The 17,380-nt window shown below is 41.8% G+C and overlaps 1 protein-coding gene across 4 annotated transcripts in view; it reads left to right on the forward strand.

Moving 5' to 3' along the window:
* LOC144091218 (ephrin type-A receptor 5-like) overlaps positions 1 to 17,380 on the forward strand; it is a 111,592-nt gene that overhangs the window by 89,605 nt on the left and 4,607 nt on the right. For 2 of the 4 annotated variants that reach the window (XM_077623383.1, XM_077623381.1), the window contains 7 exons: positions 728 to 913; positions 1,439 to 1,500; positions 4,883 to 4,950; positions 5,016 to 5,157; positions 10,963 to 11,112; positions 16,630 to 16,823; positions 17,063 to 17,230. In XM_077623383.1, the coding sequence (XP_077479509.1) occupies positions 728 to 913; positions 1,439 to 1,500; positions 4,883 to 4,950; positions 5,016 to 5,157; positions 10,963 to 11,112; positions 16,630 to 16,823; positions 17,063 to 17,230 (970 nt within the window). Of the gene's footprint in view, positions 1 to 727; positions 914 to 1,438; positions 1,501 to 4,882; positions 4,951 to 5,015; positions 5,158 to 10,962; positions 11,113 to 14,851; positions 14,932 to 16,629; positions 16,824 to 17,062; positions 17,231 to 17,380 lie in introns of those variants that run through there. The other 2 variants (XM_077623382.1, XM_077623384.1) reach the window with 2 other exon arrangements.

The following is a 17,380-nucleotide window of genomic DNA, read 5'->3' on the forward strand; positions in this document are numbered from 1 at the left end:
TTTTGGATTAAAAAGACAAAGTTACATTTTTGCACGATCACTCTGATCCTTTGTCTGCTGGAAGCCGAAAACGCTGAGCTTTGGGCTGTTAGAGAAAGGCTGCATGTGGTGCTGGAAAAACGTTCTTTCATTCATCGTGATCGTTTTCTCATTCTACATCTTCATTAATAGTTTATCTGTGCATTGTAGCTCATTTAATGCCACAATGGGCCCCAGAGTACCACATTTTGGGCTCAAAAAGCTTTAAGTTTCAGGATTTCACCCTAACCTCCTTATGTCTGTGGCCGGCTAAAGTATGTTGTATCATCACGTATCATTGTTTTTCATCCAAACATGCTAAAAAATAACGATAAATGGTCATGTAGAGCACCCAGGTGAGTTTACCCTTGTCCTTCTGCCCCAATGTACCCATTTTGCCCATAAACACTCCAAATTAAATTATATCAGGATCCAAACAACAGAATAAGGCTCACTCCCAGAATGGGCCGCGTTATCTTGAATTCCAAACTTACGGAAAAGGCCATAATTAGTTTTAAAAAATTACTGTGTCACAAGCTAATTTTTGTACATTATGAACGTGTTTAACTGACGGCATTCATTTTTATTTTGTGATTGAAAGTAAAAGAAAATCCTAAAACTGGAAGCATTTTTTATCTTTTTTAATCATTTTAGAAGTTGTTTACATGCCAGGGTGAGTTGCTAAGTTATTGTATTCGCTTTGCATCAGGGGAGTTTGGTGAGGTATGCAGTGGACCACTGAGGTTGCCGGGGAAAAGGGAGATGCAGGTTGCTATCAAGACATTGAAAGCAGGATATACAGAGCATCAGAGACGTGATTTCCTGTGGGAGGCGTCAATTATGGGGCAATTTAACCACCCCAACATCATTCGACTGGAAGGAGTGGTCACCAAAAGTACGTGTATTCTTAGAACTGAAATGTACAGTTTTATTTATATTAGAACAACATTGATAAGTCAAGATTTAGATGAATAGTTTGGAATTGACTTCAGTTTTTGAAAACGCATAATAGTGTGTTGACTGTTGATTCAGAACATGACCTCAAAAATAGAGAGTTCAATCACTTCTGTGGTTGGCATTTTTTTGCTCAATAATATACTGGCATTCAAGCCAAAACCTATGTACACACTTCATAAAATTTTCTGTCATATTAAATATAATCCTAATTATTGCAAGTCACTTATATTTGCTTCCTTTTATACGTATCCAATGTAAAACATTTTGTTTAAAAGAAATCTTCTCACATTTGCACATTGCAACCAACAGGATAACCTAAAGCTGTGTTGAACCAAATTACAATCATTATTATTACCCTTTTAATCACAGATATATATGAATAATATTGATAATTCAATATAGTTTGTCACAAAAGCATGTATTTTATGTTTAAATAATTGTTGTTTTATACTTACCTTTTCAGGCAAACCAGTCATGATCATCACTGAGTACATGGAGAACGGGTCACTGGACACATTTCTTAAGGTAGAAAAACTAGAATTTCTGGTGTGACAAAGGGCAATATTAAAGATAAGTGTATTGGGTAGTAATTTAAACATTAGGCTAAATATTATTGGTATTTTTATTTATTTTCCATACTGCTTATCCTCACAAAGGTCGCTTGGGGTGCTGCAGCCGATCTCAGCCTCCTATGGGCACTGTGCGACAACACCATAAACTTCTGGTCAGCCAATCGCAGGGCACCACGAAACGGACAACCATTCATGCTCTCACTCATCGTGACCGGACGTTTCGTCGACGGACACTTGGTCGACGGACACTTCGTCCCCGGACGTTTGGTCGAACGGACGTTTGGTCGACGGACAGTTCGTCAACCGGACGTTTCGTCGAACGGACATTTGGTCGACGGACAATTCGTCGCCGGATTCGCCGGCAGACTTTTCGTCGAACGGACAATTCGTCGCCCGGATTCGCTCACTCAAAATTATAATCATGAGAGACAGAGAGAGAGGGGCAAAGGGAAATGAATGAGGTCATTGATTTTTCTATAATTTGGACAACGTCGGCGGGCCGGCTTAAAAAGCCTAACGGGCCGGATATGGCCCGCGGGCCCATCTCTGGTTTAGTTGGTAGTTGTATGAGGACCGTGGAACGAATTGGAGAATTTACATGTAAAGTACTGCTCTACTCCGCGTTAACTTGCAAGTGAGAATCCATCCTGGCTCGTCCTCGCCACGGATCATTCTAAAGAAAGACATCCTCTTCTGTCCATTTAGTTGCATTAAAATCAAAACAATTAAGGTTATCTTATTCAAAACAATTGCATAAGCTAACCGAATAACACAATTAAGGTCAAAAAACAACTGCAACAACAATTGCATATCAGGTCTTCAAAACAACAATTAAGGTCGGAAACCAAAAACAACTGCGTAAGAATTTACACAATGTTACGATCGCGCCGCGTTGTCGTGGCATGATCGGGAATGGATTCGGACCCAGGCGTGGGGAAGTAGGATTTGACGAGGTATTAGCTTCAAAACAACATCTTTAATAAATCAGAAGGGATCTACAAATCAACAAAGGCTTGGAACCAAAACGGGATTATTCAGGAATATGCAGCAGCATGCAGGACGCATGCAGGAACGATCCGACAATGCTACTGGGACTCATTCATGTTTAAATACCAAAACAGGAAGTAATCAGCAGATTGACCGCAGCCACTCTGCCCTGACGGCACGCCAGGAGGGAAAAACGGGCTGCTCCTGACACGCAAGCAAAACAATTTCCATATTAGGTGAAACGTGTAACACTATTTTAAAACAATATGCGAGTATTTTTCGGAAGTCGATTCGACTATCGCCATCTGCTCCGGAGTCCAAGTCAAAGCATTTTAAGAGTCCTTCACAGATCTTCATTGCGAACTTGCATCTGGGTAAAGGGTCGTGGTTTTACTCCAAGTCAACAGTCCTCAGAAACAAGGACTGGGTGAAGTGTTAAGTCAAATAATCAACAAGCTCGGAGCCAGCTGCCGTGGAGAGTGACCTTCAAGCTTGTTCGGTAACAAATTAAAGTAAGCGTTTGTCAAGCATATAATGATTAATATTTCAAGCACATTTATAATAGTACCCAAAATAACCCCAACAGACGCCAAGCTCGGACTTCATATGCCAGACTTGGTGTTTCACTTCAGCCATTCAACCAAATTTAAATGAACTTGGATTACGATACAGACACACTCAAAAATAAGTTTAATCTAACCTTACACAAAACTTAATTCTAATTTAGTTTTAAATTGTTATACCTTTCTTCTCCCGGGTTGGCTCTATTTACCCCACCTCCACCCTGACTTTCAGCTGCAGTTTTTAAAAGGAACCTATCAAGGGTTGTTTGATTTTATCTTGCCTTCAAAATATTCAGAAAATGATGCACACAAATGTCCTCACAATAGGATAACGCAAGACCACTTTGCCAACGGGAAGTAGTATACTCCTCTCGTATTGGCGAGCAAGCTTCGCCACACGTACACTATTCTATGCTGACTAACGGGGGGAAAAAACACTGAAAAAATGCAACGCTCCGCCCAGTGCTCGTAGAGACATTTACACGAGCGAGTTGATGGGAGAAAGACAGCAGCTTCTCGCGTCGGCTGTATGCTCATATATCAAAATTTGTCTCGTATCTCAAGGTAAATATTTGTTTGAAATTTTACTCCTATCTCAAATTGCTCATATGCCGGGGCACTCGTATGTCAAGGTATTACTGTACATGAACACACATCTAAACAACACCCTTAAATGGTGGCCATCCAATCCTAGTGCACAAAGAGACAGACAACCATTCATTCTCACACACATAACTAGGGGCAATTTAGAGTGTTTAACGAGCCTACCCTGCATATTTTTGGGATGTGGGAGGAAGCCGGAGTACCCGGAGAAAACCCACATAAACCTAGGGAGAACATGCAAACTCCACAAAGTTATAACCGACCTGCGATTGAACCCTCGACCCCATAACTGTGAGGCCAACGTGCTAACCACTCACCCGCTGGGTCACCCCAGTTTAGGATGTGTTGTGAGGCTTTTTTGCAAGCACTGCCCTTATAGTATAGTTTTGTTTTTGTAGCGGGGGGGTTGATATGAGGATTTCATCTGACAGGTCAGTGAAAAGTGCTTTCAGGACAGTCCTGAGTGCCAAAGGCAGGATGCGTGACAGGCGGAAGGGTTCAGTAAAGCCTAACAAGTAATTACATGGGTGGCTGCTGTACTGAGGATGGTTTAAGTAACACTGCCAGGTTCTGGATGGGACTGGATTCGTTTTTTTACAATGCTGTAAGAAGATGCTCTTTGAATTGACTTATTAATTGGTAGATTCTAGTGATGGAGAAGGACAAACATTCATCTTCCATACCGCCCATCCTCGAAAGGGTTGCGGGGGTTGCTGGAGCCTAACCCAGCGTTATTCTGGCGAAAGGCAGACTACACCCTAGACTGGTGACCAGTCAGCTGTAGCGCACACAGAGAGACAAACGACCATCTGCACCCCTAATCATACCGCCACCAGCGGGAATTGAGCCCGCGCCTCGCCACACCGAAGTCAGGACAAACAAAGACGTCCAAACGCAGACTAAAACCATATGGATCAACAAGGAAATTACTTTCATAATCAGACTAGAAGATATTACTTTATTTCTCTGCTTCGGACCTCTTGCACACAGGAGAGCTGCATGTCATTTGGTGCCAATATTATAATTTGAATTACTGTGGTTCATAATTCAGTGTGGCCTATTTTTTGAAAAAATACAGTTTACTTGTCAAAACTGGTGGGTTGGCTTTGTACATGCTGAAAAATACTAAAGGTTCCTTTTCATATGCTTTTCCTAACATTCATTTTCTTGTGTTTATTCCAGAAAAATGATGGGCAGTTCACCATTATCCAGCTAGTTGGTATGCTGCGTGGCATTGCATCTGGCATGAGGTATAAAAATGACGGAGAACTGCATAAGAATCAGTAAATCACCCCCTTTTCACTAATAAATGTAGGTATTTGTCTGACATGGGATATGTCCACCGGGATTTGGCAGCTCGCAACATTCTGGTCAACAGTAACCTTGTGTGCAAAGTGTCTGATTTTGGACTGTCTCGAGTTCTAGAGGACGACCCTGAGGCTTCTTACACAACAAGGGTATGAATAAGTGTTTTTTTTAACAATAAATAAATTTTCAAAAAACAATTCATCTAAATCATTTTTTTTAATACAGTCATACCTCTAATTGCGAAATTAATTGGTTCCAGAACTTTTTTTCGTAACTCGAAAATTTCGTAAGTAGAGCAGTACTTTATTTGTAAATTCTCTAATTCGTCCCACGGTCCTCACACAACTACCAACTAAACCCTTTAAAATTGGTCAGTGTCCCAATGTTGTATGGAAGATGTGAGAAACACACAAAATTGAGAGAAAATTATATGAAAATTATTTATTAATGTCTTAAAATAAATAATAAGCATACAAAATATATCCGTGTTGAAGCATGATATTCCCTATGACGTCAGAAAGGCGTCCACTTTGTAGTACATTTTAGACTTTCACGTGTGCTGTACGTGTGTGTGCGTGTGCGCACACGTGTGTGTGAAAATATGTGCCACGTTGCATTTGTACGGGTTTTATTGCTTAATAAGGGTAATTCTCATCTCATCTTCTCCCACTTTATCCGAAGTCGGGTCACTGGGGCAGCAGCTACAGGGAGGCCCAGACTTCCCTCTTGCCAGCCACTTCATCCAGCTCTTCCGGGAGGACCACAAGGTGTTCCTGGGCTAGCCGGGAGACAGTCTCCCCAACGTGTCCGAGGCTGGCCCCATGGCGTCTTCCTCCCTAGGGAGGCATCCAGGGGGCATCCTGATCAGATGCCCGAGCCAACTCATCTGGCTCCTCCGGAGGAGCAGGGGCTCTACTCCAAGCCCCTCCCAGATGACCGAGCTTCTCACCTTATAATAAGGGGATTTGCAAACATTAATAAAGGGAGCATTTAGCCCAGGTGGACAGGGCATGATATGTACATGCGCATTCCCCTTTGATCCGTCCACGTCAGAAAGCCATGCACTTTGTAGTACATTTTAGACTTTTACATGTGCCCTGTGTGTGTACAGTAATCCCTTAAATATCGCAGTTAATGTAGACCAGACATGGCTGCGAAAATCGCGAAGTAAGATCACCCCTATTACAACTACCACAATACATGCTTTACATGCTTTTTGCGCCAAGTACACAAGTCTAATCATCAAAAGTGTATACAGTAATCCCTCGAATATCGCGGTTAATGTGGACCAGCAGTTTCAGCGTAGATTTTCACCTTTTTATGAACTTCAAAAAAAAAATTTTTTTTCTTCAGTGCTGAGTCCTAGTAGCAAGCGGAAGACAGGGAAGTTGCTTCCGTTTGAGAGTTTCAGCGTGGATTTTCACATTTGCTATGCTATAAAATAGAAAAAAAAAGAAAAAAAATAAAAGATAATAAAAATGAAAAATCCCCAGAAAAAATTCCGCAATGTAATGAAGCCGCGGAAGTTGAACCGCAAAATGTTGAGAGATTACTGTATTTATTAAATATTACAACTATAAACATACCAAAAGACTGTAATGTATTCATATCTAAATCCAATCTATATATAAATAAATTGTAAATACTTTAAATGCTGTACTCAGTGAAAATAGTCCTTCTCCACTTGGAAAAAATCAGGTTAATGTTTGTAATTTAAAAAAAACAGGTTGATGATTGTGTAATCCCCCCCCCCCCAAAAAAACAGGTTGATGATTGTTTAATCCAAAAAAACAGGTTGATGATTGTATAATCCAAAAAAACAGGTTGATGATTGTATAATAAAAAAAAAAAACTGCGTGATGATTGTAATCCCCCCCAAAAAATGTTGATGGTTGTTTTAGTCCAAGTCCTTGCTGCCTGAATATTCAGGAGGCACAGTCGGGGCAACAGGAAGAGTTTCCACGACAAGTTTTCGGCGCACAGGGAACATCCTGATGAGGAGTTGATGAATTCAGTTGTTTTTGTTCTAGAAATATGTTTTTGTACACCGACATGAGACCGTCCAGACGATTACCAAATTCGTTGGCCCTGACCATGTTCTCGTCAATCTCCTGGATCTGTAGTTTTAAATTGCGTGCCTTATCAAAGACTTCCTTGAACTTTTTCAAAGACAAACCACATTCTTCATTCTCGCCCGCATCCTCATCCTGGTCCTCCTCGTTGCCTGCTCCCTCTTCTTCCTCATTCGCCGACTGCAACGGTTCAATGAGGTCTTGATCAGTTGGGACTGTTGAGTGGCTCTTGAGCAATGTGTTAACCTCATCCGCTGTCATGTCTGAAAATCCTTTGGTGGATACCGACCGAGCCAGCATCACTGCCTGATCAATGGCGGAGACTGGACCGCGTGTTCCGCAGCGGTATTTATATACTTAGCTTTCTTCCTCTGTGGTAAGGTTGGTGCTTAGAGCCAATTATATCAGCCGCCATTTTCATCTATCTACCAGTTGCGAACTTTTTTAAAAAAGTAATTAATAGCGAAAAATAATTGAATTCCCGATAAGTGAAGTTGCGATAATCGAGGGATTACTGTACATGGATAGTGGTTGTTGTAACACAGCCAATGGGAGCCCAGTAGAGTGTAGCAAGGTTCTAAAGCAGGGGTCTCAAACTCGCGGCCCGCGGGCCAACTGCGGCCCGCGGGACGATAATTTGCGGCCCCCGTCTTAATATGAAAGATTAATGTTCGTGCGGCCCGTAAGATTGATATGAATGACACTTGTTGTGTTCGGAGCTGAATGAACCAATCACGGTGAGGTATACGGCTCTGGAGGGCCGGACATCGGCCGGGCTGTCCAGTGCCTCGCTCACTCACTCATTCATTCCTCCAATCAGCTGGGCGGAGGAGAAGCCGTGAAGCTGATCACTCCGCTCGGCGCGCACACTCCTCCGCTGCTCTCAGCATACAACTGAATGAGGCGCTATGATCCGTGATCCAGCCTGTGTCAGTGTAGCCATCTTCGCGAGCGAAACGGAGAGCGAAAGTGTGCATGCGCCACAAACCCGCGCGACTGAACGTGAAAGATCAACCCGAGACTCATTCCAAGTGGAAAAACATATTACAGAGCCCCAGAGATGTCTCTTTCAAAGCCTGGCGTGAAGAGAAAGGTCGTTGATGAGCACAGACAGTTTCAAGAAAAGTGGGGCGTGCAATATTTCTTTGTTGAACACAGGGGAACTCCGAGGTGTCTCATTTGCACTGAAAAAGTTGCGGTGCACAAGGAATACAATTTGAAACGTCATTATACTACGAGACATGCTGAGGAGTACGAAAAATACCAGGGAGATGAGAGAGCCAACCAGGTTGCCAGTCTTAAAACATGTCTTCTGAGGCAACAGGATTTCTTCAAGAAGGCTACCAAAGACAGTAATGCAGCAGTCGAAGCTAGCTACGCCGTTTGTGAGTTGATTGCTAAAGCAGGAAAGCCATTCACAGAAGGTGAATTTATCAAAAAGTGCATATTACAGCCTGCACATATTGTCTGTCCAGAAAAGAAAAGTCTGTTCAACCACATCAGCCTTTCTGCCAACACCGTGGCAGAGCGCATTTCTCACCTGTCAAGCGACATTTATGATCAACTGTGTGAGAAAGCACAATGTTTCAGTGTATATTCAGTGGCTCTTGATGAGACCACAGACATCACAGACACTGCCCAGCTCGCAATATATATCCGTGGTGTTGATGACAATTTTAAAGTAATGGAGGAGTTGCTCACAGTAATTCCAATGCATGGCCAGACCACCGCGAAGGAAATATTTCACCAACTGTGTGATGCCATTAAGAATGCCGGTTTGCCATGGAAGAGCTTTGTTGGAATAACAACCGATGGAGCCCCATCAATGACAGGGAGGAAGAATGGACTGGTAGCACTTGTTCAAAAAAAACTGGAAGAGGAGGGTGTGGAGGAGGCCATAGCTCTGCACTGCATTATACATCAGCAGGCCCTTTGCAGCAGATGCCTGAAGTTTGACAATGTGATGTCTGTCGTTGTGAAATGCGTCAACCAAATCAGATCCAGGGGCTTAAAGCACAGAAGGTTCCGTGCTTTTTTAGAGGAAATGGAGTCAGAATATGGGGATGTGCTCTACTTCACTGAGGTACGTTGGCTCAGCAGGGGAAACGTGTTGAAGAGATTTTTTGAGTTGAGAGCAGAAGTAAAAGACTTCATGGAGATAGACGGGGTTGCTGTTCCTGTGCTAAGTGATCCCAAATGGCTCATGGACTTGGCTTTTCTTGTTGATATCACACATGAGCTTAATGTACTGAACAAGAAGCTACAAGGCCAGGGGCAACTTGTCAGTGCTGCCTATGACAACGTGAGAGCATTCTGCACTAAACTTGTGTTATGGAAAGCCCAGCTCTCTCAGACAAACCTTTGCCATTTCCCGGCATGCAAGGCTCTCGTGGATGCAGGCACACCATTCAGTGGTGAGAAGTATGTTGAGGCCATTTCGAAGCTACAGGAGGAATTTGATCACAGATTTGCAGACTTCAAGACACACAAAGCCACATTTCAAATTTTTGCGGACCCCTTCTCCTTTGCTGTGCAAGATGCCCCTCCTGAGCTTCAAATGGAGCTCATTGACCTGCAGTGCAACTCTGCACTCAAAGCCAAGTTCAGGGAGGTGAGTGGAGAAGCAGACAAGCTTGGGCAATTTTTGAGAGGGTTGACCCCCAGCTTCCCTGAACTTTCCCGAATGTTCAAGCGGACCATGTGCCTTTTTGGGAGCACATACTTGTGTGAGAAGCTCTTCTCCACCTTGAACTTCAATAAGTCCAAGTACAGGTCCAGACTTACTGATGAGCATCTTCAAGCTCTACTGAGGGTCTCCACTGCTTCCTCCCTCAAGCCAAATGTGACTCAGCTATGTGAGAAGAAGCGCTGCCAGGTCTCTAGCAGCAAGGAGTAGGCAAGAGAAGCCGTGTTCAGAATATTTCATATTCAATGTTCCATTCAAGTTCAGAAAGTTAAAGGTTAAAGAGCTGTTAATACAGACATTTGAAACGGAATAAAAATAATTCATTTTCTCTACTTAGGCAGCCAGTGTATATCTCTCATTATTATTATTTTATTTTTGTATTACTGATTGATTGATTTTTTATTCATCTTTAAGTTAATTTATCTAATTCATTATTTTTTGTAAAAAAATAAAGATATTTGATAACGTTGGAATGTTTTATCAGCGCTTTTCTTGTGGAAATCCTGATGCGGCCCAGTCTCACCCAGACTTGGCCTCTAGCGGCCCCCAGGTAAATTGAGTTTGAGACCCCTGTTCTAAAGTGAGAATCACAGCATCCGTGACGATATTATCAAAATAAAATAACGGATGATTGCAGTTCCCCTTTTTAAGCGATTAACCGTGCAAATGCAACGCAGCACATATTTTCACGCACACACAAACACATAGGGCACACGTAAATGTCTAAAATGTAGTACTATAAAGTGGACGGCTTTCGACCATGGTAGAACGGGCTCTTGCCGCCATCTGGCGGACAAACACGGGTGTCACATATCCCATTATAACGGCCGCGGGGGGGGGGGCTTATTTCAGCGGTGCAAGGCACATTTTCATATGCTTTATTTATTTTAAGACATTAATAAATAATTTCCTTATAATTTTCACTCATTTTTGTCTGTTTCCTCACATCTTTCATACGAAATTGGGACACTGACCAATTTTAAGGGGTTGAGTTGGTAGTTGTGCGAGGACCATAGAACGAATTAGAGAATTTACAAAAAAGTACACCTCTACTTACACCAAGAAAACCAATTAATTTATAAATAAATAAATATGAGGAATAATCACTGATGGCGTTCCCTGATCTTGGTGAATGTGTATTTTAACTGTGAAAACTCAACGAGTTTACTATATTTGTATTCTTCATGCGATCATAGGGTGGGAAGATTCCAATTCGCTGGACAGCTCCCGAGGCGATCGCGTACCGGAAGTTTACCTCGGCCAGCGACGTGTGGAGTTACGGCATCGTCATGTGGGAAGTGATGTCATATGGAGAGCGGCCCTACTGGGAGATGTCCAATCAAGATGTAGGTGTCATCACATTTATTTGTTTCACTTTGGTGGTGGAAGCTCCTAACAGTTGAAAATTATTTTAAAAGAAATGTATACATGTCATCAGCAGAGTTAAACAGAATTACTGTATTTTCATGCCTATATGGTGCATCGACTGAAAGGCTGCTGTCTCAGTTGCTGGTGCAATTTCTGTTTTTTTGGCCATAGAAAAGGTGCTTCGGCTCAATGGGCACTAGCATGACACATACGCTAGCATGCATGCTAGCGTATGTGTGTGTGTGTGTGTTTTTTTTAAGGCAGCAGGAGCAAATCTAAGTTTGATTGTGCTTTTTTAAGGTAATCTGTACTCATGTTAATAGAAGTTAAAACATTTAAACATCTACAAAACTGTCAAACTCCTCATCTTCTGTATCTGATATAGAGTTCGGCCAAGTGGCCGGGTTCGCCATCCAACACGCTATGCTTCATCTCAATGTCAGAGTTGTTGCTGCGATATTCCGTGAACATGATGGTGAAAGTTCGAACTACAGTGCTTTCCGGCACTTGAGCCCAGGCATCCACAAACCATTCACAAATTGTCACATAACTCGCCCGACGCTGCCTGCTGGATAACTATGTATACCATCGGACATCCATAGGTCCCAAGCCGTTCGGGTTGCATTCGCTTGTCGGCAATATATTTGCTGCAGTAGGAACGGAAGGCTGTCATCTTTTACTTATAGTCTGCTGAACGGTAGTTCTTTCTCGGATGTATAGATGGCTTTGTTTTATGAAGCCAAAGCACCAAGATGGACCTCTGGGACAATTTTCAATTTTCATTACATCAGCAAGCTTTTTTGCCCTTAATCGAATGGTGACTTTAGAGACGCTTCTCCCCACTGCTCTTTTGTCTTCAATCCAGTGCTTGAGAACCTTTTCCAACTTGGGCACCTCGCTTTAAATCCACGGAAACCCAGTCTTTGTCTTTTTGACCTGTCTTAGCTGATTCTCCAGCTTCCTCCACTTGCAAAAGTTTGAACTGTGCCCTGTAAGCTTGTCTCTTTGCAGGTACCATTTCTGACGGTCAAAATAATATTGTTTTTCCACAAGGCATATCCACACTATTTTTGGGTACATGCTCTATCCTTGCCCCCTCCGCTTTCACACCCACATTCTGTCGTCAGTCACGTCAGCCTTTTCACTACAGTAATACCTTGACATACGAGTGCCCCATCATACGAGAAATTTCAGATACGAGGAAAATTCCGAGCAAATATTTACCTTGAGATACGAGCATATGAGACACCCAGGTGGCAGAGTACGCGAGGAGCTGCTTATGACAACAGTGCATTGTCTTTCTCGCCGCATCTCCCTTGCGTAAAGATATCTACGAGCACTCGGCGTACAGGTTGCACTTTTGTGTTTTTTTTGCGTTAATCAGTGCAGAATTAAGGGGAAAACAATGAGTCCAAAGGAGGTCGGTGCAATAAAGGGTAGTGAGAAGAAAAAGTGTATGATGGCGATTGACATTAACCACGAAATAATCGAAAAACATGAGTGGTGTACGCGTGACTGAGCTGGCTCGCATATACGAGAGGAATACTTATATACAATACAATATGTACTATCCTTAAGCAGAAGGATGCTATAAAACAGGGGTCCCCAAACCTTTTCCTGTGAGGGCCACATAACTTTTCCCTTCTCTGATGTGGGGCCGGAGTAGAGCTAAGATCGGGCCTAAAAATTCCAGCCAGGCCCGACGGTTTAATTACCCGACCTGAACCCGCTAAATTAACTTGATTTGCAGGTCCGAGCCCGAAGCAAACCTGAAATTTCATATTTTATTTGTGAGGACTCAGGTCTCCAGACCCGAGTCGGGAGGAGGAATGGTGATTTATGATAACAGATTAAAGACTGTCTTTTGTAACTTAATCTAAGTAAAACAAGACTGTATAAACATTTACATATTTTATATGATAATATAGATGTTTTGACGATTTCAACATGCCTGCTCAGCGTCGAGGTGCCAGTCTTTTTGCTCTCGTATGAGAGCAAAGCGGCTTATTGACTACATTCAGCGAAGCCAGTGCAATTTTCTTTAACATATTCATCAATCAATTTGAAGCTTTTCCAACACTTACCGCTACCAGTGTGTGTTTCTCTGTTCAGTTCTCCTATTTATTTATCCTTAATGTCTTGCGGTGTTCCCAACTTCCCGTGATGTGCGCAGAGCATGGTATGTCTCTCTGCAATTGCAATGACATTACAGCGCATTCTCTGATTTATCCAAATTATTTATTTTATAACAAGTAATTCTTAGTTTAGTATCCACACATCATTTAGTATACATTTTTAAAAGAATGTTTTTTAAAGTCAGCGAGAGAGAGACCACACATCATTTTAGTGTACTTTTTTTTTGCAGCGAGAGAGAAGACCGAACCCGAAGTAATGATTGAAGGCTGATAGAGGCACAGACTGCAGAATGATGGAACAGAATGTCACGTTATATGCGTGTATAAAATACTAGTTACTAACAAATATAATTAATAGCTAAGGAACATTTTATTGCAAAAGTCCCACTCTATTATCAAACACTTATATGAAAAAAAATCTAAATGCTCTCTGGTATTGTTTAGGTGGCTGGACCAAATGTGGAGGCGGGCCGTATCCGTCCCACAGGCCGTAATTTGGGGATCCCTGCTATAAAGGATATCAAACCTTCCAAAAAACTAAGCATAATTTCCATGCTGTCAGTGACATTCATAACTAGATGGAGAGCCTTCGTTTAATATGGATAAAAGATCTACATGGTCTTGAAAGCAAAGCAAGCATCTGAAAAAGGGGACTCTACGACACCAGCTGAACCCTTCAAAGTGAGCCGTGGCTGGTTCGATAATTTTAAAAAACAAACTAGGTTCTGATGCATGGAGAAGCAGGAAGTTCCGCCTCGAAAGCCGCGGTAGAATACAATGACAGCTACAGAATCTTGAATTTTGTGCATCCAAAAGGTGCACCAACTGTTTGGGCGCTGCGTCCACTATAGGGGAAATGTTAGACATTTAAGTGCGTCATATAGCTGTGAAAATATGGTAATTGCTGAGCGAAATGACGTGGGCAAAAATATCATACACATTTTAGGCGTTACTGAACCATACATAGAGCTTTCATTTGATTTCAGCTGTAAACCCCACAATGTCTCAAATTATCACATTTTCCGGACTTTAAGTCACACTTTTTTCATAGTTTGGCTGGGCCTGTGACTTAAACTCAAGTGACACTTGCTTTTTATCTGTTTATTTTTTTCACTCTGAACTTCAATAGCTTATGTTGAGGTTTTCAGGCTCTAGTTATGCAGAAAACTGTTCATGTGTGATATTAACAGATTGTTGTTCCCTATTTTACGTTTACTTTAACGCATACGTTTGTTCATTCTTTCTGGTAAAAAAACTGCCCCCTCCAAATGCAACTTATACTCCAGTCTGACTTATATACATTATTTTTCCCCTTTCATTGTGCATTCTTTGGCTAGTGCGACTTATACTCACGTGAATCTTATACCCTAAAAAATGAAGCACGTGACATTTTGAAGTGACTGTGAATCGTTGTGGCTTAATTCACTTGCGAGTTATTAGGAGAGCTAAAGCGTGTCGGATGAGTCAGATGATATCACCTAAAAGTCATCCTGATTAGCCAAACTTATACGGCGTGGCATTCTGATGAGTTGGTGGGAGGCAAATAACCAGTGCAGTGACCTTTTTATCCCCCTGCCTCAAGCCCCTCCTACGTCTTTTTGCTGATGCATCTGTCTGTCTCGGAGGAGTGGAAAGAGGCCGAGGAAGGGAGGATGAGAGGAGGTAAGTAGAGGAGAAGGTGTTTGATGTTTAATTGAAAGTGTTGCTATATTTTCTCAGATCTCCACCAGAAATTGAAGCCTCTTCCACTTTTCCTCTAAGCCCTCTTCCTTCTGTTCTCTTTCTTGCTCTCTCCTCTCCTCCACCTCCCCTCTCTGTCTACCTCTAATTTTCTGTGTTCTTTTTGTCTTTGAAAATTGCGGTCTCTTTCTGTGTCCTTTCATGCCTTGCTACTGCTTTTTTCTTTCTTTATTTCGCTCCTTCCATGCTTTTCATCTTTGTGTGCTTTTTATGCCTCTTGGCATTCTAGTCTTCTCTATGCAGACTCCCACGCAGTGTTTGAGTGCTGTCACAATTTTTTTGCTTGTTTGTTTTTTTGAAGTGCGGTCGAGAGAGAATTTTATAAGTAGAAGCTATCCTGAACTCAACAGCCTATTTCCCTCCAGTGTCTTTGCACTACCAAAAGTAGGCTGAGACCTGCCTGCCTGCTTACGTTCCACTGCAGAATTAAGTTCTGCAACCAAAAATTAAATTTTTTTCACTGCTACATAATCCAAAATGCTCAACTAGGCTCTGTAGTGTAGCAGAAATGGCAAATGATGTGGTTATGAACTGTTACTTTTGTCAAATCTAGAACACGGCAACATTTTATTCTTACTTTGGGAGTCTGTTCTTACATGAGGATTTGGTTGTGCTTATCAGCATCAGTTTGGTTGACATTCTGTGTTATCAATATGTAAATACAAATTACCTTTACATCAACAATTATTGGGTGTACAGTAATACCTAGAGATACGAGCTTAAGGCGTTCCGGGAACGAGCTCGTATGTCAATTTACTCATGTCTCAAATCATTTTTTCCCATAGAAATTAACTAAATACAAATTAATTTGTTCCCACCCTCTGAAAAAACACCCAAAAACAGGATATCACAATGGAAAAAACAGCTTTTTATTGGTTCCAATTGACCACCTACTCACAAATACCTATCTATTGGTTATGAACTTCAATACTAAAATGTGACATTACTCAGTACAGACAGACGGCGCGGACGATAGAGAGGGAGAGAAAGGACAGGAGAGAGACTTGACAGACGCGCTCGTAACATAACATAAACTTTAAATTTAACTTAAATGAACTTAGATTACCATACACACACTTAAAAATAAGTTTCAATTAAAACCTTCTTGTGCGATAACCGAGGCAAAGATGTTAATGTATTTCACCGTGGCTTTCGAGGCGGAACTTCCTGCTTCTCGCTTTTTACATTTATCAAACCAGCTATGACTCGCTTGGAATGGTTTCGCTGGTGTCTTTTTCAGATGCTTGCTTTGCTTTCAAGTCCATGTATATTCCGCTATCTTTTTCGCAGATTGTCGACTCGGTCACGCTATCTCCAGTAAAAAATGCAACTTGTACGGCCCGGTGCTCGTAGATATCTTCACGCGAGGGAGATGCGGCGAGATCATAAGCAGTCTCTCGCATTCTCGGCCACAAGGCAGTCTCGTATGCTCGTATCTCAAATTTGTCTCGTATCTCAAGGCAAATATTTGCTCGAAATTTTCCTCGTATCTCAAATTTCTCTTGTGTTGGGGCACTCGTATGTCAAGGTATTACTGTATTCCCTTGCAGTTTATCATATCCCCACCTGTCATAACACCCTCACAATTGATTTAGCGCAAACTAAATTGATGTTTTGTAGGTCATAAAGGCAGTGGAAGAGACCTATAGGTTACCAGGTCCGATGGATTGTCCAGAGGCTCTTTACCACCTCATGATGGACTGCTGGCAGCGAGAACGCAGCAACCGACCCAAGTTTGATGAGATCGTATGTCTACTAGACAATCTCATTCGCAACCCTTGCTCGCTGAAAAATCTAGTCAACTCCTCGCACAGGTGAAGACTTTACATATAACTCTACTCACAAAATTATTTACAGAAGTGATTTCATAACTATATATATATATATAAATATATATATATATATATATATATATATATATATATATATAAATATATATATATATATATATATATATATATATATATATATATATATATATATATATATAGTTGTGTGACTAACTCTTTGAATGCATCATTGCCCCTCCTTCGATGACTGCCTTTGACACCAGCAGGGTCTCCAACCTGTTAGTGGAACATGCCAGTGTCGACGTGGACTGCAACATCTGGAGTAGAACGGTCGGTCAGTGGCTGGATTCTATCAAGATGGGCCGTTATACGGAACTCTTCATGGAAGGAGGATATTTGTCACTGGACACAGTCGCTCAGATGACATCAGAGTAAGGCCACCTGTTATGTCATTTGGGAATAGGGATGTTAATGTCTGCGGAAAATACTGACACGCACAGCAACTTTTAATTGCTTCTACATTGCTTGTTTCACAGTCACGTCAAAAGGTTTCATGGAACCAGTGGACTTAAAGTGTGTTT

Source organism: Stigmatopora argus, chromosome 16 (assembly GCF_051989625.1).
Source record: "Stigmatopora argus isolate UIUO_Sarg chromosome 16, RoL_Sarg_1.0, whole genome shotgun sequence".
In the NCBI taxonomy this organism is placed as follows: domain Eukaryota; kingdom Metazoa; phylum Chordata; class Actinopteri; order Syngnathiformes; family Syngnathidae; genus Stigmatopora; species Stigmatopora argus.